At 41.9% G+C, this 23197-nt stretch overlaps 1 protein-coding gene across 2 annotated transcripts in view; it reads left to right on the top strand.

Annotated features, from left to right (window-relative positions):
* ret (ret proto-oncogene receptor tyrosine kinase) overlaps nucleotides 1-23197 on the top strand; it is a 132299-nt gene that overhangs the window by 98824 nt on the left and 10278 nt on the right. For both annotated transcript variants that reach the window (XM_063070535.1, XM_063070536.1), the window contains 11 exons: nucleotides 736-861; nucleotides 1873-1980; nucleotides 3122-3241; nucleotides 4846-5102; nucleotides 7211-7358; nucleotides 8965-9072; nucleotides 12925-13136; nucleotides 14076-14198; nucleotides 16457-16527; nucleotides 17571-17708; nucleotides 18570-18669. In XM_063070535.1, the coding sequence (XP_062926605.1) occupies nucleotides 736-861; nucleotides 1873-1980; nucleotides 3122-3241; nucleotides 4846-5102; nucleotides 7211-7358; nucleotides 8965-9072; nucleotides 12925-13136; nucleotides 14076-14198; nucleotides 16457-16527; nucleotides 17571-17708; nucleotides 18570-18669 (1511 nt within the window). The remainder of the gene's footprint in view (nucleotides 1-735; nucleotides 862-1872; nucleotides 1981-3121; nucleotides 3242-4845; nucleotides 5103-7210; nucleotides 7359-8964; nucleotides 9073-12924; nucleotides 13137-14075; nucleotides 14199-16456; nucleotides 16528-17570; nucleotides 17709-18569; nucleotides 18670-23197) is intronic.

The following is a 23197-nucleotide window of genomic DNA, read 5'->3' as shown; positions in this document are numbered from 1 at the left end:
CGAAAGTGAGTGCATAAGTTGTGGAATCAGTTCAATGTTGAGGTAAGTGAAACTACCTACGCTCACTCAGGAGCCTGATGGAGGGTAATAACTGTCCCTGAAACTGGTGATGTTGGACCTAAGGCTCCTGTACCTCCTTCCCAATAGCAGCAGTGAGAAGAGACTATGGGGGTACACGATGATGAAAACTGCTTTCTCGTGGCAGTGCTCCTTGTAAATGTTCTCAGTGGGTGTCAAGGCCTTTGTCTCTGATGGTCCGGGCCGCATCCACTCCATTTTAAGCTTTTCTGTTCTTGGGCATTGGTGTTCCTATACCAGGCCATGATGCAAACATACAGGATACTCTCCACTGTGCATCTATAGAAGATTAGTTAACACAGGCATTGGTGGCATTCTGGTGTTAAAAAATTATGGCAGGAGACCACAATAAATCTCTGAAATTGTCCACCCCGGAGAGATGATGAAGCTAGATTATTGTGGTGTTTAAAGAGGAGCTAGTTTAATTAATGAATGTGTAAAAATGTGGACCATTCTAGTCAAGGTACACTGAGACCCATTACTCCTCTTGTAAGAGATCAGTTGATGTTTCCACCCAAAAGTAATTCACTCCACTGCTGTTTTTAATTCAGAATGACAGCATATAATGTTAAACGACGATGTTCCACATAGCACGCAAAGGAAAACTTGAACCAGGGCAGAAATTAATTCCAATTAACATGCATTTCTTCTCCCTAGACAAGGAGAGAAATAATAATTGCCCCAAAATCTGTGCAACAAACAAACAGCGCTCAGAGTGTGAGGAATGTGGTGGACCTGGAACATTAACTGGGAGATGTCAGTGGCGACAGGGCTATGAGAAGGGTAAGGATGTTCAGTAATAATTCCACACAATAGTTCTTTTTTTTGGCATGTTTGTTTTTTGGCATGTTTGTTATGGATCTTACTAATTCCTGAATGAATCAACAGGGTTCATAACAGTATTAATGTTGACAATTATTTAATGCTTTCACATCTTAGAAATAAATTGGCAGCCTGTTATTGTAAGGCAGGACAAAAAAGTAGTTCAGTAAAATTTGGAAGAGATGAAGATAGGGCAATTGATCCCTCATCTATCTTCGGACAGTGTTTGTAGGATCAAGCTTCATAATTGAAGTATTGAAAGTGGCAGGTCCACAGCAAGGTTGTTATTAGTTAAAATATCATAAAGCTTTGCTTTCTCATATCACACCAAAGATCATACCAAGAGACATCAAACTCGAAAACCATGTCTCCCAAACTTCCAGTTTTTCCTGATTTTTAAGACAATCTAAATTGAGACAGGTGTACAGTAATACGGCATGGAAAAAGACCCTTCAGCCAAACATGGTGCTTCCTAGTATTCAAATGTGCACAATACTAAAAGATGTTTCTAAGGCTTTTGGTAAACAGAATACCAGAATCTTTCACAGAGAGCACAAACTCATTGAGATGAAATTAACTTAAATACATGAGAGGGAATTGAACAGAACAATACATTGGAATGGCAAGTTCAGAAAGTTGAGGTCTATGGACAGGATGGCCTGTACATAGAATGAATATCATTGGAAATAATTCAGAAGATGTGTAGCTTGGGTGTTGGTGGTTGGGTTGAATTGTTCTCCAGCCTTGGCAATTTACTTGCAAACATTTTGTCACCATGCAAGAATGACAATGTCTCCTTGCATGGAGATGAAACGTATGCAAGTAAATTGCAACAACTCAACCCAACCGATAAAGTATGGCACATATCAATCCACCACTGTATGTTATTCAAAATCCAACTGCATATTAGTGAATACAGTGTCTCGTTGATTAGTTGATGTGACATTTCTAGTCTTTTATTTATCCCTGCAGGAATATCCAAAAATTACTCTACCTGCTCATCAGATCTCTCCAGCTGCCCTGATGGATATTGTGATGTGGTGGAGCAGAAGAAGGGAACGTGTCCACAGGACTGCATAGGTATGGAATCACAACCCGTATTTTTGCATACTAAATCTCCAGTAGTTTATCACAAAGAACAAATAGTTGCATGTGACACAAACTGTTTTCAGTTATGTTCAGATTCTGGATCCCTTTGCCATTTATCTAATTCTATCCCTCCGTCCAGTAAAAGTATGCAAATAGTCTGAGCATTTTGTCTAAACCCAATCTTCTTTTTGGTCTTGCTCCATTCTGTTACATCTTCATACTTCCACACCCTCTTTCTCTTGCTCCTTTTAATTTCACAGATCTATACTTCGGTCCTTTCTGGCCCAGACTCCATCTCCAATATATTCTACCAGCATCAGCAGCAGCAAAGCAGTGGAGTAAAATTGTGATAATTTGCTATCTGTTGTTTCATAAGTTCCAATGGTTTGGCATCGGGCTCATCTGGTCCTGTTTCCTGCACTCCGGTTAAATTCAGTGGTGCCCCATACCCACACTTCCTATAATCTCAGCAAGACTCCATTCCCTACTTGCATTTTAAATTGTTCTCTTTAAACTTTAAATACAAGGCATTCTGCAGATGCTGGAAATCCAGAGCAACACACACAAAATGCTGGAAGAACTCAGAAAGGCAGGCAGCATCTATAGAGAGGAATAAACTGTCGACATTTCAGGACAAAACCCTTCAGGACTTCATCATATCTGCCCAATATTCACTCTATCTAGGCCTTTCAATATTCAATAGGTTTTAATAAATTTTCCTCAACTTTGTTTTTCCTATGCAACCAAAATTGTTGAACTGCAGTTATCTCATTATTTGCAGAAAACACATCAGCTTTGAACTGTTTTCCTCCCGCAACCCACATCAGTGATATATATGGGGGAGGGTCTGCTCAATCCTCACAGCTCTCCCCCGTTCCTTCCTTGAGCTATGCTGTCAGATGTGCACATTCAGATAAGGACATGTCAAATTTCACAATGTCTGGCTTCTTCTTGGCATTCCAGCCCAGAACAGGAACTTGACAGGATGGAGAAATAAACACCAAGGACAATTTATGTTGGAAAGTGAAAACAGATAGCTGAGTAATTGAGGAAAAGATGAGTTTTTTCTAATAGCAATAATTGCTTTCCTCCATAAACCTGCCTCATGTGTTCTGTTTAATGATTGATTTAGAGGGGGAAAAAGTCGTTGGTGGATTTGAACCTGGAGAGCTGGGAGGAATTAAAGGAGGCTTTGGAACTTGTGTGTGCTACTCCGAAAACAAATGCATCTGCCAAAAGAACGATTTTGTTGGTACGTTTATTGCTGGGACTATATTTTGTCACTAGCTAATTTTCTCCAATTTGTGAGCACAGTGGTCCCACAAAGTGGTTGGGGATGTCAGAAGATACTGGCATCCCGTGTGTACATCTTCTATCATGTGGGCAATGTCCTGATGTATTTTCTGTTAAGTGCAATTGAACAAATGGGAGTTGGGGGTTTAATTCATGAAAATGAAAGATGGTAAAAGATAGCATCTCATTCCAGTCCACCACATGGTGCCATTCTGTACACCACCTTTCACAATCACCAATACTGACTGCTCAAGGAGGAGTCAGTGAAATGCTGAAACGAATTGCCTCCAGTTTAACCTCTGGTCTAAAGGACGTCACCGCCACAAACTAGTTGCATCAGCTCACCACAAGAGATCCAAAAGCATACTTGTGTATCTCCCATTTAGGTTTCTTTACAACATAGGATGCTATTCAGCCCATCAAATCTAGAGCAATCCCATTCCTCTACTAATGATCTATTCATCATAGCATATTCTTCCCCCATTCCCATCAATTCTTTCAGTATCTGACAGTCAGCTACACATTTGAGCAATTTACAGCTACCAATTATCAGAATTTGATTCGAATTTATTATCACTGACATACAGTGAGTGGCCACTTTGTTAGGTACAGGAGTGGATCCCAGTGTGGTCTTTCGCTGCTGATGCCCTATCCACTTCAAGGTTCAACTTGTTGTGCATTCAGAGATGCTCTTCTAAACACCACTGTTGTAATGTGTGGTTATTCAAGTCACTGTTGCCTTCCAGTCAGCTTGAACCAGTCCAGCTATTCTCCTCTCTCATTAACAAAGCATTTTTGCCCACAGACCTGCAGCTCACCGGATTTTTTGTTTGTTTGTTTTTCTGTAAACTCAAGAGACTGTTGTGCATGAAAATCCCAGGAATTAGCAGTTTCTGATTAATCAAACCATCCTGTCCGGCACCAACTATCATTCCACGGTTAAGTATACTTAGATCACATTTCTTCCATGTTCTAGTGTTTGGTCTGAACAGTGGAACTTCTTGACCATATTTGCATGTTTTATGCATTGAGTTTCTGCCACATTATTGGCTGGTTAGATATTTCCATTACTGAGCAAGTGTACCGACGTACCTAATAAACTAGCCACAAAATGTATGTCGTGAAATTTGCTATTTTGCAGCAGCAGTACAATGCAATATGTAGAAATTGCTATGTTACAGTAAGAAATATTAAAAAGTATTGCAAAAAGACAGCAAAATAGTGAGGTAGTCATATAAATTACCGTGTCTTTGGGATGTGGAAGGAAACAGAAGCGTCCATAGGAAACCCACACAACCACAGAGAGCACATGCAAACTCCACACAGACATCACTGGAGGTCAGGGTTGAACCTGGGTCACTGGAACTGTGAGGAAGCAGTTATATGGTAGAGATACAGGGAGAAAGGTTGTCATTATGTTTACTGTTATGTTAAATTAATGATAAGGTGGGTGAAAAGTAACAGCTCTCAGCAAGGTGCTTGGTGTAGATCTGCAGGAAGGTGCATTGATGTTAATCATTTGGTGGAACCATCATGGGGTTTTCTGTTCCATTTCATTCACAGGGGAGGCTTGCGATGATCTGTGTAAAACCATTATTGCAGCTGCGGTGTTGTTGTCCTTCATCCTGTCTGTGCTGCTTTCCTCCTATTTCATTCACCGATACCATAAAACCACTCCCAAGCCCCCCATCGCTTCAGCAGAAATGACCTTCAGGAGGCCAGCTCAGGCTTATCCAATCAGCTACTCCTCCAATAATATCCGGAGGCCTTCTATAGATTCCATGGAAAACCAAGTGGCTGTGGATTCCTTCAAGATACCAGTGAGTGCCATTTTATTGAATTTTCTGCTGAGCCTTTTAAGGATCAGTCTGATGAAAGCAGAGCTTGCATAAGCCTTACACATAATACTGGTTCATTTTGATCCTTGGGTGTTTATATCCAAAGTTTTCAACAAAATCATTAAATATTTAGATCTATGTTTGTTGATTCATTAACACCACACATAACGAATATAAGTGGAAAATGTAGCAAATACTCAGGAGCTTAGCCAGCTTCCGCGGAGAGAGAAATATTTCAAGTTAACGATGAGGAGAAGTTAGGAAAACGGACTCCATTTGAGTTGCAGTGAAGAGGGGAGGATGGAGAGAACGTCTGTAATAAGCTGGAGACCTAGAGAGAACTGAATGGCTGAAATGATGGTGGGTTAGATGGATTGTTCATCACAATAGATCTGTCAGGAGGATTTGTGAAGAAAGGCAAGTAAGGGAGGACAGAAGTGGGGGGGAGAGCCAGAGAAAGAGACAGCTCTGAAATATATGAGGTATAGAATGTTACAGCTGGGGAAGATTTAAAATAAAGCAGTCAATATTCCACAGGCCATGCAACATCTATGGAGTGGGGAAAAAGACACAATGAGTGACTCTTCATCAGATCTGTCTGGTTCTGACAGAAACTGGAAAGGTTGGTTACCTGAAATTACTGAATTTGTTGTTGAGTCCTGAAGGCTATTATCTGTAAGTTCGGAAGCTGAGATGTTGGAATTCATTGTGAATATGTAAGTAGCCAAAGGCAGACAGTTCAGGTTGAGAGTAGAAATGAGAATTAATATGTCTGGCAATTGGAAGTTCAGCAGCCTGCAACATTACCCCAGGCTTTCTCCCTCCACAGATGCTGCCTGAACCACTGAGTGCTTTTGGTGTCCTCTTCAGTTCCTGTGCTCTGATCTCCCTGTTTCAGCATTGTTTTTTCTCTCATTTCAGTCCTCATTTACCTCTTTCTACTCACAAGTCCTTCAGACTTATCAGCTGCCATGATCAAACCTTCACCATCCTCTCTCAGCTGACACTGGCGGCATTTATGTTATTAGGTCTCTTTTGGCTTTGACTCTATCAGGAACATCCACTTTGTTCTCTCCAGCCCTCCCCTGTCTTTGCAACTTAAAATATACTTTTCCTAGTTTTGAAATGAAAGGTCATCAACATAAATATTAACTCAGATTCTCTCTCTGTAGCTGCAGACTGCTCTGCTGAGTATTTCCAATACTTTCTGTTTTCTTTTCAGACTTCAAGTATCTGTATTTTTTCTTTGTTGTTTTTCACTAATGGGTAGGAGAGGAAGCAAGTCATTTGGAGCTTCAGTTCTGCTTACTTTCTACCTTAGAAAGCATTACTCCTCCCTGCTTCCTCTCAATTACCCGGGTCCACAAATATTTCTTGATAATACTCAACCACTCGGCATCCAATGTTGCATGGTTTAGAAAGTTCTCAAGAGTCACAAACATTGGATTGAAAGACTTTCACTTCTCTTCCATCCTAAAAAGTCCAGCCAAATTTCAATGCAAAGTGCCCAGTGGCTTCATCCACCTTGTGCAGTAGACATTTCAGTGCAGAACATAATGATCAAGTGTCTGATTCAAGCCCACCCATTCTTTCTGCACATTAGCTTCTGTCTGGACTGTTAATTTCTTTTTATGTTAATTTATGAAAAATTTCTGCCTGTCTGCCAAGTCAGGCAGAGAGCCAGTGGAAGAGCTTTGAATCCCTGACAGCAACTTCCTGACTTCTGCATTAAACCACACATGGGCTGAAATCCTATAGCTCCTGTCAATTTCACGGAGGTCACTGACAGTGATTGTTAATATCTTACCATTAATACAACAGTAAAATCTGGATCATAATTGCCAAATAGGCTATCATTTGCATCTATGAGCAAGGCATCATCTTCATATAGGACATAATTTCCATTTCCTCATCGGCCACATGAAAAGTGATAACAAGAGATTTAATTTTGAATTAAATCATTCATGCTTATTATCTGTGAGGTGATAGTTCAGTTTATGGATTTCTTGAAATTAATGCTGACATCATTAGTGGACTAGGATCCTATGTCTCAGCTGTTTTAAGTGGCTGTGTATCTTTTTCTGTGATAGGAGGACCCCAAGTGGGAGTTTGCAAGGAAGAATCTGGTCCTGGGCAAAACTCTTGGGGAAGGAGAATTCGGGAGAGTCGTGAAGGCTACGGCATTCAAACTCAAGGGCAAAGCAGGCTATACCACCGTGGCTGTCAAAATGTTAAAAGGTTAGGCTGAATGTCTTCCAAGTGTTATTGCGATGTGCAAACACAGTAACGTCCTACAGCCGGTACCAAGTAGATTTAGCTCCCAGGTGCAAGACAGTCTTGTGGTTAAAGATGTTTATCGGTGAAACTGAAAGTATCCTGATTGCATATATATGACTTCATTCTGAATTGGAATCTTGCCAGGAGACCAGCAAACTGATTAGTCAGTAATTTTTATCCTAAGTGTGGCTTACAAATCGATGCACAAAATGCATAACTATTAAATGATGTGGCAGGGAAAGAGACCAGTCCAGGGTTTCGACTCAAAATATCGATAATTCCTCCCCATCCCCAATAAGTGCTTCTCAACCCACTGAATTTCTCCAGCAGGCTATTGTTGCTAAAGGTTCTGGCATCTGCTGTCTCTTGCGTCTCCAAAGAGACCAGTTAGCTCATCAAGCCTGTGCTAACACTTTGGGTGACACCATAGTGTGAAGATGTCACGATGACAAACTTTTCCCCCGTATCTCCGCCATTCAGTTGCTGCCTCACAGTTCCAGTGACTCAGGCTCTGCTGCTGTCTGTGGGAGTTCTCACATTGTTCCAGGAATTGCATGGTCTTCTTCCAACTCTTCCAGTTTTCTCTCCCATCCAAAAAACATGTCAACTATAGGCTAATTGGCCACTGTAATTTGCCCCTAGCGTGTGGGTGAGTGGCAAATCTAAGGACGATGATGGTCAGGTGAGCAGAACAACGAAGGATTTGTGTAGGAAGAGTACAAATCTGTGTTTGATGGTTTGTACGTGCTGGGTCAAAGGGCATGTTTTGGTTCTGTATTTCTCTAGTGCTCTCCAATCAGACCCACTCCCAACCTTTCCTCGTATAATGACAAATTTTTCTTCTCTATCAGGCAGATCAGAATAACTACTGAAAAAAGTCCCATCTTGCCTCTGATTATACTCTGATGGGAATGAGATACAGACACTTGAGTACTGCCTGGCTCATCTCTTATACAGGTTACATTCCCTAAAGGAATTGATCACAGCACTCACTGAAGGATCCAGACTGTCTGACCTGCTGGCTTGAGGAAGGAGAATAACTGAAAGGCTTGCATCTGAATAGCACTTTTCATCCTCAAAGTGCTTGAATCCCAGTTTTGAGTGCAAATGTTGGAACTGTAGGAGCTAGTTGCTGCAAGGCAAGACCCCACAAGAAGCTGTAATGGCCAGGTTTTTTTTTGATGGTATCAATAAATACTTATTGCCTCAAAGACTGGGGAGAACTTCTGTGTTTTCAAAACATTAACAGTATCTTTATTGTCAGCCTTGAAATGAGGATCGACCTCATTTTAATCTCACTAATGAGAGACAGCACATTTGAGAGTACCACACTTCCTTCATACAGTACTGGAGAACCAGCCGAGATTTTAATTCTTGAGGGGAATTTGAAGAAAACATTACCTGATTTATGGTCCTGTTTTGATTACAGTTCTCTGAAGAACTTTCAAATGTACAGTATTTCAAATAAGTGCAGCTTGCTACTGCTAATGCATGCTATGTTACAGTGGAAGTTGCATGCAATGGGCGTTGTCTTGCAATTGACTTTATTCCCTGTTCTATCCGGCAGAGAATGCGTCTCAGAGTGAGCTACGAGATCTTCTGTCAGAGTTCAACCTCCTGAAACAAGTGAACCATCCTCATATCATCAAACTATATGGAGCCTGCAGTCAGGACGGTAAGAAAATACAGCATACATAGGTGATAATATAACCATAAGACCATAAGAATTGGGCCATTTGGCCCATTGAGTCTTGTCTGTCATCCCATTATGACTGATTTATTATCCCTCTCAACTCCATTCTCCTGCCTTTTTCTTTTAACATTTGGTGCCCTTAGAAATTAAGAACCTATCAAACTCCGCTTTAAGTATACTCAAATATTTAGACACCACAGTGGCAGCGAATTCCACAAATTCACCACCCACTGGCTAAAGAAATTCCTTCTCATCTCTGTTCTAAATAGATGTCCCTCTATTCTGAGGCTGTGTCGTTTGGTCCTAGACTCATCCTCTCCACATCCACTTTATCTAGGCCTTTCAAATGAGCAGCATTTTGTAACTTTGTTTATATCCTGATACATTTATTTAAATAAAGATATAATCCATTTATTTTAAAGGTTGGGGTGAGATTAAACATAGAAGTAAATTATGAAATAACTATAGTATAAAATACTGAATAAGGAAATCACTAATAAATGCAAGCAGGAATTTAGCAGAAACCTCTTGACCCATGGTGTGCTGAGACTTATGTGTAGTTGAGAGAAATGTTCAAAAGTCAAGGTAAATTCATTATCAAATTACATATGTGCCACCATATACAAACCTGAGACTTATTCTTGTGGGCAATCACAGTAGAATCAATGAAGACTGCAGGATGGGCAAATAACCAATGTGCAAATACAAAAAGAAAAGAAATGATAAATAAGAAAAAGTTGATATCAAGAACATGATATTAAGAGTTCTTGAAAGTGAGTCCATAGGTTGTGGGAACAGTTCAGTAATGGAGCAAATTAAGTTATTCCCTCTGTTTCAAGAACCTGATGGTTGAGGGGTAATAACTGTTCCTGAACTTGGTTGTGTGGGTCCTGAGGCTCCTGTACCACCACTTTTGTGACAGCAGAGAGAAGAGAGCATGTCCTGGATGGTGGGGCTCCTTGATGATGCATGCTGCTTTCCTGCGACAATGCTCCATGTAGATCTGCTCAATGGTGGGGAGGGCTTTACCTGTGATGGTTTGGGCTGTCTCCACTACTTTTTGTTGGCTCTTCCATTCAAGGGCATTGGTTATTCCATACCAGGCCATGATGCAACCAATCAATATACTCTCTACCACACATCTATAGAAGTTTGTCAGTTTTAGATGACAAGCCAAATCTTCGCGAACTTTTAAGAAAGTAGAGGCACTGCCATGCTTTCTCCATAATTGCACTTGCGTGCTAGGCACAGGACAGATCCTCTGAAATGATAACACTCAAGAATTCAAAGTTGCTGACATCACCACCTCTGATTCCTTCCAATGAGGACTAGCTCATGGACCTTCGGTTTCCTCCTCCTGCAGTCCATAATCAGTGACATGGTCTTGCTGATATTGAATGAGAGGTTGTTGATGTGGCACCACTCAGCTGGGTTTTCAATCTCCATCCTAAGATGATTTGCCACCACGTTTGATTCAGCCAACAATAGTGGTGTCATCAGCAAGCTTAAATTTGGCATTAGAGCTGTGCTTAGCCACACAGTCATAAGTGTAAAATGAGTGGCGCAGATGGCTAATCACACAGCCTTGTGGTGCACCTGTGCTGGAGATTGTGGAGGAGATGTTGCTGCTAATCTAAACTTACTGGGGTCTGCAATTGAGGAGGTAGAGGATCCAATTGCATAAGGAGATATTGAGGCCTAGAACTTCAAGCTTATTGATTAGTTTTAAGGGGATGATGGTATTAAATGCGGAGCTGCAATCAGTGAAGAGCCTCATGGACAGTGAAGATGTATGCATCTTCGCTGTCCAGATGTTCTATAGTTGAGTGAAGAGCCATTGAAATGGCATTTGCTGTTGACCTATTGAGATGTAGGCAAATTGGAGCAGTTCCAAGTTGCTCCTCAGGCAGGAGTTGATATGGTTGATCAGCAACCTCTCAGAGCACTTCACCATACTGGATGTAAGTGCTACTGAACAATAGTCATTGAGGTAGGTTACCATATTCTTCTTGGGCATCGGTATAACTGAAGCCAGCTTGAAGCAGATGGGAACCCCAGTCTGTTGAAGTGAGAGATTAATGATATTGGTGAACACCCCAGCCAGTCAATCAGCACAGGTCTTTAGCACTCGGCCAGATACCCCGCCAGAGCCAGATGCACCCTCCTGAAGGATGCTGTCACATCAGCCTCAGAGACTGAAATTACAGGGTCCTCGGGGGCTTTGGGGGTGTGTGAAGGTGAAGATAAATTCAAGAGGAAGTGCATTGATGCATCATGATAAAGGAATAGAAGGAGAAATTGCAAGGGTGAGATGTGTGGGAGGACACTTGTGCAGAGCATAAACACTCGCATGGACTGGTTAGACAGAATGCAGATGGTCCCCAGGTTACAACAGGGTCTATAAATACCATGGGCTGAAAGGCCCACTGTGTGCTGTACTGTCTGTGTAAACAAGAAATTAATAAAATCAGTGCGTGGGAGAGGTCACAGAAACAGCGGTGATGGGAGAGTGAACAGGCAGGGGAAGAACGGCTGGCAGCTGGCCTCACTGTCTCACTCGAGTGAGTGAGTCTGCTCGATATGACCCATACCCAATGTTCTTGCGACTTGGTTTAGCAAGGGGTTGGGTATTGGGGTTGATGGGCTGGAACAGTGGGGAAAGAAGGCAGGCAGACATGCCTATTCCCACCCAGCAGGAGAGGACTATTGCCCTTCCTCATCAATCCCACTGTGCTAGTCTTAACCTACTCACATTTAACCTTAGAGCCATGGAATCAATCCATTTGTGGTGTGGCACTGGTGGGTGGCACGGGAGCAAGGCACCAGCGATTTGGAGATCTGGGTTCAATTTCAGCCACTTTCTTTAAGGACTTTATATGTTAGCCCTATGACCACATGGGTTTTCTCCGAGTGCTCTGGTATCCTCCCACATTCCAGACACATATGGGTTAAAGTTAGTGTAGCCCCCTAGCCAACCTCAGGGTCGCTCGGCTCGCTGTCGTCTGGGGAAACAGCCCTCGGCCCCGCCAAACTGGGTAATTAGTTTGTGTGGATGCTGTGTGATGTACCCCACCCCGCCCAAATAACAGACAATACACCAGATACGATTAAATAATTTAGTTTATAGATATTACTGGAACTATATAATTAATAGAGAATAAAATATAAAAGGAAAATAAAAGGTGCCACACTTATTAAAATTCAATCTCTTCATGCACAAACAGTTGGAGCTCAGGACCCTTCTTCTTCACCCTGCGACCCCTCGGACCACCTCGACCGGCCGCCTGGGACCAACAACGGTGGTCGACCAGACGCTCCACACGAGTCCGTCTCCGTCTCCTCTCCTCGCCGAACACCCTCCTCAGGGCCCGACCCCGTTAGCGGACTCACAGCACCTGGTCCATCCTCTGTCTCTCTCTCCCGCCTTCTGCCCCAAAACCCCGCGCATACAGTATCTTCAAATACACCAAAAACATAACAACTATCCCAATTGGTTTGTAACATATTCTTATCACACTCTAAATCAAAACAAGCTGCTAGCGCAAAAACTTTCTCAGCGTTTAACATAACAAAGAAGCCATTTTAATTAGCCTATGCAGTAACATAAGAGATGAAACCCCCTTACATGAGTTTGGGTTAAGTTGTGGGCATGCTCTGTTGGCACCAGAAGCATGGCAACACTTGCGGGCTGCCCCATCATATTCTCAGGCAATGTTGGCCGTTGATGCAAATGACACATTTCACTGTTTGTTTCAATGCACATATGACAAATAAAGCTAATCTTTAAAAGACAGTATAGAGAGACTGGGAGAATCCTGCTTCTTTCCTTGGCAGGTCCTCTCTATCTTATTGTGGAATATGCCAAATATGGATCACTGAGAAGTTTCCTGAGGGAAAGCCGTAAGGTCGGTCCCAGTTATCTGGGCGAAGGCAATCGGAACTCCAGTTATTTGGATAATCCAGATGAACGGGCCCTGACCATGGGAGACTTGATATCCTTTGCCTGGCAGATCTCCCGAGGAATGCAATACCTGGCTGAAATGAAGGTAAACTTTAATCTTATTTGTTGCCGACCCCTGTGACATTTCAACAAAAAAAAAAGTGCATTTATATCTCAGTCTTACCTATGAGCCATTCTTCATGAGATTAGCTGAATTCTTGGCCCTCTTGGTAGCATCAGAAACTGCAGAGCTTGAGTCAAACTCAAGTCAATTCAGACTAGCAGAGGTTGGGATTCTGGTTCAAAACACTAGCTTGACATTGCTGGGATGTTCATATCCTTTGTGATTCTGGGAGTCCACAACATGCTTCCCAGTAAGTTGAACTTACTTATTTAGAGATACAGCACGGTAACAGGTCCTTCCAGCCCAATGTGACCAATTAATCCACTACCCCTTACATCTTTGGAATGTGGGAGGAAACCAGAGCACTCGGAGGAAACCCATGAGGTCACAGGGAGAATGTCCAGACTCCATACAGACAGTGGCGGGAATTGAACCTGGGTTAATCTTATATTGGTAGCTTATAAGAAGGGGCATTAACTACTAACCCATTCATGAAACCTTACTCTAAATTACTCTGAACTCACTAATGCAATCATTTGGGCAACTTGTCAAAATCAAGTTTATTGTGATGTAAACAAGTGCATGTATCCACAGGTGCAATGAAAAACTTGTAGCTGCATCAAGGGTTTGCAACATCCGATAAACAGCATTCATAAAATAAAAACATAAAATCAATTTTTACAAGAGCATCATTAGAACAAAAAAACACAAAGTCCATTGTGGTGCTAAGTGGTCATAGCATTGCTATACTGAGGTAGCTCTAATAGTAACATGCATGCTGTTTGTCATTCTCTTGAGATAAGAAGTGAACAATCCCACTCTGTACCTCCACTTAACAAAGGTCTTCCACTGTCATCTTCACAGATCTTCTAAGCTCACAGTTTAATTTTTAACTCTGCCTGTTCTCGGTTATTTTCTTAGCTTGTTCATCGTGACTTGGCAGCACGAAACGTATTGGTTGCCGAAGGGCGTAAGATGAAGATCTCCGATTTTGGGCTTTCCCGGGATGTGTATGAGGAGGACTCTTATGTAAAGAGAAGCAAGGTATTGTATACCTTCTTTATTCATTCATCGTCTGAAAGACCAACATTGGTTATATGACTCCCATTATGTGCAAACTGACATTTCTTGTGCATAACCCTTCCACAGTTTCAACATTGAAACTGTGAGATGGGAGACTTCTGAACACTTTGCTACCACCTAGCACACACTAGTTATGACAGCACCAGCAGCATTATACTGTTGTATATTTAACTATATACGATATATGCACTTTATATCAACTTGTACATCTACAGGATATTTTTAATATGTTAATATTATTTTATATGTTGTATGTGATACATGTATTGTGTTTTGCACCTTGGTCCTGGAGGAACATTATTTCATTTAGCTGTATAATATGTACAGTTGAACAACAATAAACTTGAACTTGATCTTTGGGCAAAATTATTATTGGTAATGACCAACACTGTGTTTATCGCTGACTGCTTGTAGCAGAAGGCCATTTTGTGAACAGTGTCTATTATTGGTGTAGTGGGTAGTGACCTTCCCTCTGAGTCAGAAGGTGCTAAGTTCAATCCTCATGTCTGAAGTGTTATCTTTTGGATAGTTGTTAAACCAATATTTTTCACTTATTTACAGAGCCAGCATAGATGATCACTTTGCTGTCTTAGCTGGTTGAGTGCAAATGGCTGCCAAGTTTCTGCCATTACAGAATTACAACACTTCAGGAAAAACAATATTTTATTGGCTGGAAATTATATTGACTATTTTTAAATGCATGACAAAGGTGCTGTTAATGTGCAAGGCTTTGCTTTCTTTTAAGAAAGCCTGATTTACACAGTGCCTCTCACAGCCAAAGTGCTTCACAATCAACAAAGCACTTTTGAAATGTGGTTATGGCCGTAACAAAGGGAAGGTGTGATGGGGAGATGAGTAAGGGTCTGGGCCAGTAGTGTCAGAGGGCCACTCCAGTCAGAGAGAGGATTTTGACAATGGAGAAGTGGTTGGGTTTCCTGTCTACTTTATTGTGATTTTTTTTTTGCATCCAACCCATAGTTTTACCAAATGCACTTAATTTAATTTTACATTGAGCAGAATGTTTGATGCATTGATTTAAATGATATGGCTAGATATGAAATCACCACTTCCTCTTTTCACTGTCACGAGAATTCTATTCCCTGCCTTTAAATCATAAATCTGATCTTTCATATATATATTCATCCATCATCTCCTTTCCCTCAGAGGTAGAAGATTCTTCTGTTATCTTATGCCCTTCAGAATACCTTCCTCAAGCTTCTTTAATTCAGTCTTCTCAAAAACATTTGCAAAGCTCATCTCAGTGATCAGGGCTTTTGCTCACCTCTCCCATAATGTCTTGATGTCTCTTCCTTCCTCATCTCCTTGTGGCATTTTCCTCTTTCCAATATTACTGTTAATAATCGAAAGGGGAAAATGCCACAAGAAACCCCATAGATGAAAAAGAAAGAGGCACTAAGACATCATGGGAGAGGTGAGCAAAAGCACTGATCACTGAGATAATCAAAATGTTGTCGTCTGATAGTACAAAGTGTAGAGTTATAGAATCATACAATGCAGTCATATCCTGTAAATTCATATGTCAAGCATCTTGCTCAACTCCTTCCAGATTCTACCGCTCACCTTCACCCATGAGGATAAAGTTATCTACCAACCTATTGTATTCTGGAGTATTCAAAAAAAGTTTACATGGTCACAGGAAAAATGTGAAAACTTCATATGATCAACACTGTAAGCTAGGATTGAACCCAAGTCACTGGAACTGTGAGGCAGCATCTCTGCAATGCCCCACTGTACTGCTCATTGAACTAATGGGCATTCGGCTAGTTGCTTGGATGTGTTTCTTCATCTATATTCTATAGCAGGGGTTCCCAACCTGGTCCAGGGACCCCTCGGTTAATGGTATAAAAAAGGTTGGGAACCCCTGTTCTCTCAGCTGGTGGATGGAAGGATTATAGTTGGACAGGAGGACAAAAAAAGCCCCAGAGCCCTCTCTTTGTTCATTTTATCCATTGAATGGATCTGCTTGCATTCATCCCATTTCATTATCTTGTTTGAGCTCACCTCACCATGAATGAGTATATGTAAAGGAGATCCTGGGAGATAGAGAGAGGCTCTTTCTTCTTAGAAACCTCACCTGTAATTATACTGGGAGCACTTGCTGTACAGAGTAAACTGTGTCCTTCCTTTAGACAGGAAAAGCTTTGCTCCACTAAATGTCCAATGAGTAACGATTTCCTCTTGACTTCTCTCACTCCTAGGGTCGAATTCCTGTTAAATGGATGGCGATTGAGTCTTTGTTTGATCACATCTACACGACGCAGAGTGACGTGTAAGTTTTGCGTGCTCGCCATCTTGTGTAGAATTTGAAGTGAAAATCGAGACTGTCCTCAATTTGTTCTAGAGCAGAATGCCATAGATGCAGGAGAAAACTGAAAACTAGCAGGCTAGGCAGCATTGAGGCAAAAGGAACAGTGACAATATTTCTGATTAAAGACCTTTCATCAGGTGATTCGCCATTAAATTGAGGACAGTTTTGATTTCTGTTAAAAACCCAACCCTCAATCTTGATGGGTATAAGGACAAGTGTAACAAAGAGATGAGTCATTCTTCAATCCCAATCCCCCTCATCAAATATTTTTCAATCCACTTGTGATTTATCACCATCTCAATATTTACTACAGAGAATAAGACCAGAAGAGATAAGAGCAGAATTAGACTATTTGGCCCATCAAGTCTGCTCTGCCATTCCATCACGGCTGATTTATTATTCCTGTCAATCCAATTCTCCTGCCTTCTTCCTGCAACTTTAGGTGACCTTGCTAATCAAGAACCTATCAATCTCTGCTTTAAGTATACTCAATGACCTGGCCTCCACAGTTTCACCACCCTCTAAAGAAGTTCCTCCTCATCTCTGTTCTAAAGGAATGTTCTTATACTCTGGTCCAAGACTCCCCCACTATTGGAAACATCCTCTCCACATCTACCGTATCTAGGCCTTCTAATATTCGATAGATTTCAATGAGATTCCCCCTCATTCATCTAAACTCCAGTGAGTACAGGCCCAGAGCCTTCAAAGGCTTCTCATACATTAACCAAAAGGCACTTGAGGGCATTCAGCCTATCTCGTCTGTTCCAGCTCTTTGAAAGAGTTATCTGGCTAGGTCACTCCACTATTCTTTCTCTTAATGCACTGTATGGTTTTCTCTTCAAGTGTACCAAAGCATTCTAACTAACACAGTAGAGACCAAAAGTGAATCAAGACACATTCTGGACAACTTGTTTAGACTTAGTCTGACAATGTTGGTAGAAAGTCCTGCGACGCTCATTAGTTGTTCTCGTAATACTAATGCTATTTTCTTTATTACACACTAGGTGGTCATTCGGCATTCTGCTTTGGGAAATAGTGACACTGGGTGGAAATCCCTATCCTGGAATTGCCCCGGAACGCCTCTTCAATCTGCTAAAGACAGGATATCGCATGGAGAGACCGGAAAACTGCAGTGAGGAAATGTAGGTCCAAGGAATAAAACTAATGGGTAGAATTTCTGGATTATTTTGAAGCAGCTCTCCACTCAACAGGGGATGCACAATGAACAGGGCAGAGTTAGCCATGCTCAGAGAAACTCAGCACACAACAGAAAATTTGGCTCAGGACAGGGAGATCATCTCTGGGTGAAACTATTAGCATTGTGCCAGAAGGTCAGCATTAGGTGGAGATAGTTGGTTCTGATAGAGAGATCAGACCCAGAACTCAACCCCAGACTAGTTCACCTCTGGAAACAGAGGGGAGGGTGGTGCGTCAGCATTGGACTGAGGAGTGTGTGGGGCGTGGGGCTTGACAGGGGAGAGGTCAGCACCGAACAGGAAGTCTAGTCAGTGATGAAGGGAGATTAGCAGTAGATGTGAGCACTAGGTTGAGGGTGGAGTAATGATGGACACAAATGGACAATGAGAGAATGGGAGTGGAGTTGGCATGGAGTAATAATCAGCATCAGACAGAGGGTCAGTGATAGACTGGATAATCATTGCTGGACAGGGTTGTTGAGTGCTGAACTCAGTGGGTCTTTTCTAGATAGGGTAGGCCGCTGCTGGACAAAAGGGGTCAGTGCTGGGCAGGATGGGTCATTGGTGGACAAGATAGTCAATGCTGGACAGGGTAGGTCAGTGCTAGGTAGAAAGGTCACCAGAGGAAGAATGGGTCAGCATCAAATGGTGAATGAGAGAGCAGGAGTGGGGTGTCTGCACTGGATAGGGAAGGTCAGCATGAGATGGTGACAATACTGCCAGCTTACACCAGAGCAATCAGGGATGCAATTCATTCCTTTCCCTGGGGTCAGACACTGATGTAAACTTATTTCAACTCTCCCTCAGGTACAACTTGATGCTGCAATGCTGGAAACAAGAGCCGGATAAACGGCCAACATTTGCAGAAATCAGCAAAGAACTGGAGAAGATGATGGTGAGGAGCCGGGTGAGTGTAGAACTATCCTAGCAAGGTTGTCTCTTTAGCCCTGTTGAGAAACCAAAGGTGAGGTCACTGAATGTGGGGCACACTCTAGAATGGGAAGAATAAAGAATGAGACCAAACAGAAAGTTGTGGCACCAGGCCTGCAATTTGTCTGGCTGTAGTAGGGATTCCCATTACTTCTAGATATTTGCGAGGTTAGGGCAGGAGATTATGTGATGGAGTTTTCATTTCAGAATCAGAAGGAGATTTATCGTCACTGACATATGTCATGGAATTTGTTTTGTGGCAGCAGTACCGTACTGACATAATTTACACTAAAACAATAGAGAAGAGTAGTGCAAAAGAGGAAGAGTGAGGGATTCCAACAGTGAGTTGGGGAAAGGATAGACACCGTGTAGGGTGGAACATTTGGAGTCCAGAACAACATTTCTGAGCAACACTGGCTGTTAAAATACAGATAGGTGAAGCTGAGAGTAAAGTTGACAGTTAAGGGTAGAAATTCCCAAGTTATCCTCTGCATCTTATTAAAATAGAGGACTGTCTAATAGAAGGTCTCCATTTCCAAATGCAAAATGGTAGAAATTAGAAACTAGCCGCAAGAAATAAATGTTACATCTGCTAATGGTTGAGTTGTAGTCAATCTCCTAAAAATTGGTATCATTTAAGATAAAAACCACAAAAATAATGCAGCAGCTAATATAGGTTCAGTGCAAGAAAGGAAGAATGAGTTTCCTCTACATGAAAACTAGATCTTCATAGAGTTAAGGACTTTGCATTGAATTGTCTGCTATACAGACAGAAACTCAGCTTTATATATGGAACTTACTAAGAAAAGAAACATGAATGGAAATAATAATGCTACAAATATCAATAGATGATGAAGTTTTAAGATTGGGGCTGTTAAGGGTAAGGTGCAAGATGTTGACTATCACATGCAAGGAAAGGAAAAGTTATCTTTATGAATAAATAAGATTTTTATAGCCTTATACATATCCATGAATTACATTACAATGCAAATTTGTGAACTTCGAGAGTGACCTACAGAAAATTATTATATGGGGGAAATTATCTGTGAAAGTGTTTGGACAAGCAGAGAGGATCATTAATTCAAAGAAAAGGAAAAGGGGAGAGTGAAAAAGCACAGAGAATTCCTCAGAAATAAGGCATTATTCTTGCAACAAGCATTGAAACATGAAACTAGAGAGCTTGAACTCTTTAATTAGTAGACAATCATATTAATATAGTACTTTCTTAAGAAAACTATCATCCCTGGATGATGGAATAGCTTTGGGATATCAGGAAGCAATTGTTATTATAGCCACAATATTTAATATACTGATTCAGTTGCTTTTGGACATTGGTGATGCCAAGGATGTTGATAGCAGCCAACTTGTGATGCTAAACTATTAAATATCAAAGCTGTTAGATTCAGCCTTGTTGGAGATGGCGATTGCCTGCCTTAGGTAGTGAAATCAATTAATTATCATTGATGTTCCCTGAACCTTATGTAACAGGTTCAGATAAGTTGTGTTCTTTGGTGTAAAAAGCGGCTGATTGCTTCATTATGCAGATTGTTCATGTTAACTGTAAACTCGGATTCTGCTCTTTCAGTGAAGTAACTAATAGAATTCAAATAAGCTGATTGTGCATTGGAGACCATTACTACATTTAATGGGCAATTACCAGGATAATGGCTTCCTGTGATAATACAGTTCATACTCTCATTACTTACCATGGCATTGGGCCACCTTGATAATGTATGCTAAGACTAGTTGATCCCTATAACATGCCTTACAAGGTTTCCTACCTTTTAATGCATTTGTATGGGGCCTTCCTAACTTTAACTCTCCTGTGACTTTATGTCCTTTGCTGTTGCCATCTCTATAGCTTGTGCCCTGCTTGCAACTCGGAATAGTGGGTGTCTGAAAAGCACACCTCACGTTTTTAAATATCATCTCCGTACTGTGAGCTGTGTGGGCACGTGGCCAAGTGGTTAAGTCATTGGACTAGCGACCTGAAGGTCGTGAGTTCGAGCCCCAGCCGAGGCCACGTGTGTTGTGTCCTTGAGCAAGACACTCAATCACACATTGCTCTGCAATGACACTGGTGCCAAGCTGTATGGGTCCTAGTGCCCTTCCTTTGGACAACATTGGTGTCGTGGAGAGGGGAGACTTGCAGCACGGGCAACTGCTGGTCTTCCATACAACCTTGCCCAGGCCTGCGCCCTGAAGAGTGAAGACTTTCCAGGCACAGATCCATGGTCTTGCAAGACTATCGGATGCCTTTATTTTACTTTACTGAGAGCTATTTGCTAGAGTGTTCAATCCACTGAATTAAGTAGTTTTGCCTGGATTCTCTTTGTAACTAAATAATCTTACCACGCCCAATCGAAAAGATCCGCAAAGTGCATCTTTTTTGCCCGTGTCTTCAGAATAATGTTTATTCACCAGCCATTGCTTTTGATTGCTGGTTTATACAACAAATTTGTAACTTTCAGAAATTTCCAAAAACATCAGCTTAAAATGTTCCTTTGAGGTGTTCACAAATTATTTATGAGTGACCTTGTCTGTATTTCATATCACCTGTATTCTTGCAAGCATCTCACGTATCTCTAGCCTTTTAACTTGCAACTGTATCACATTCCTCCTCTTACATTCCTCTGTTTCATTATCTTTCCCAGATTTCAGTGATACAGTGTGCCTTCTGGAACATTTCTAATGATTTCATGTACACAGGGAATTCCCAATATGGCCTTCATGTACAAGCCTCAGCTAGCTTACAAGCGCCCAAGTTATCTACAGCCCATATATGCGGTTGAGTGTTTGGCAGACCAGTGATATGGATTTTCTGAACGCTGCTGGGCTGTAGGCATCTTCTACTGTGTGGGAACTCCATTCTTGACATGCAAACTGTTCAGAATGGAACTGTGCTGTAACCTTGGATGACAATGTATCCCCTAAGTCCACTGCTTGCCATCATTTCCATTCCACTTAGTGAACCCCATTCTCTGTTTGGCTCATACTGTTTGGTCCATCTACCCTCTCAAGGGGCAACTTCCCAAACTCAGCGCCAGAATAGTGTCTGTAGCATCACATATTGTGTTAGCAAATAAACAGGGATGGAGCTATAAACAGAATAATTGGCAGTGCTAGAAGGGGAGAAGGGAAACAAACTGCAATAATGTCTGACCCTGTAGATGAAGAAATGTCTCCTTCTTTCGATCCTGGTGCCTGTTGGGACTTATTTTGCTAATCTTCCTCAGAAGCCTGTATGTCTCAGTGACATTAGCTCTCATTCTTTTAGTAAAGCCAACCTCTCCGATTACTTCCCATACAGGCAGCACAGTAGCATAGTGGTGCAGAAAACTGGGGTTCAATTCCCGCTGCTGCCTGTAAGGAGTTTGTATGTTTTCCATGTGACCACATGGGTTTCCTCTGGCTTCCTCCCACATTCCAATGATGTACCAGTTGATGGGTTAATTGGTCATTGTAAATTGTCCCATGATTAGATTAGCATTAAATTGGGGGTTGCTGGGTGGTGCCATTTGAAGCACAGATGAGCCTATTCCATGCTCTTTGTAAAAAAAAAAAAGCCCAGCCTCTTCAAGTTAGGACATAGAATAGTACAGTACAGTACAGGCCCTTCGGTCCACAATGTTGTGCCGACCCTCAAACCCTGCCTCCCTTCCTCTAATATCCCCCTTGAACTACCCATCCCTTACCTTAAAGCCATGTCCTCTTGTATTGAGCAGTGGTGCCCTGGGGAAGAGCTGCTGGCTATCCACTCTATCTATTCCTCTTATTATCTTGTACACCTCTATCATGTCTCCTCTCATCCTCCTTCTCTCCAAACAGTAAAGCCCTAGCTTCCTTAATCTCTGATCATAATGCATACTCTCTAAACCAGGCAGCATCCTGGTAAATCTCCTTTGTACCCTTTCCAATGCTTCCACATCCTTCCTATAGTGAGGCGACCAGAACTGGACACAGTACTCCAAGTGTGGCCTAACCAGAGTTTTATAGAGCTGCATCATTACATCGCGACTCTTAAACTTTATCCCTTGACTTATGAAAGCTAACACCCCATAAGCTTTCTTAACTACCCTATCCACCTGTGAGGCAAGTTTCAGGGATCTGTGGACATGTACCCCCAGATCCCTCTGCTCCTCCACACTACCAAGTATCCTGCTATTTACTTTGTACTCTGCCTTGGAGTTTGTCCTTCCAAAGTGTACCACCTCACACTTCTCCGGGTTGAACTCCATCTGCCACTTCTCAGCCCACTTCTGCATCCTATCAATGTCTCTCTGCAATCTTTGACAATCCTCTACACTATCTACAACACCACCAACCTTTGTGTCTTCTGCAAACTTGCCAACCCACCCTTCTACCCCCACATCCAGGTCGTTAATAAAAATCACGAAAAGTAGAGGTCCCAGAACAGATCCTTGTGGGACACCACTAGTCACAATCCTCCAATCTGAATGTACTCCCTCCACCACCACCCTCTGCCTTCTGCAGGCAAGCCAATT

The sequence above is a fragment of the Mobula hypostoma genome, chromosome 18, assembly GCF_963921235.1.
Source record: "Mobula hypostoma chromosome 18, sMobHyp1.1, whole genome shotgun sequence".
Taxonomy (NCBI): domain Eukaryota; kingdom Metazoa; phylum Chordata; class Chondrichthyes; order Myliobatiformes; family Myliobatidae; genus Mobula; species Mobula hypostoma.
The sequence above is the reverse complement of the archived record's forward strand: the minus strand, read 5'-3'. Positions and strand labels throughout refer to the sequence as shown.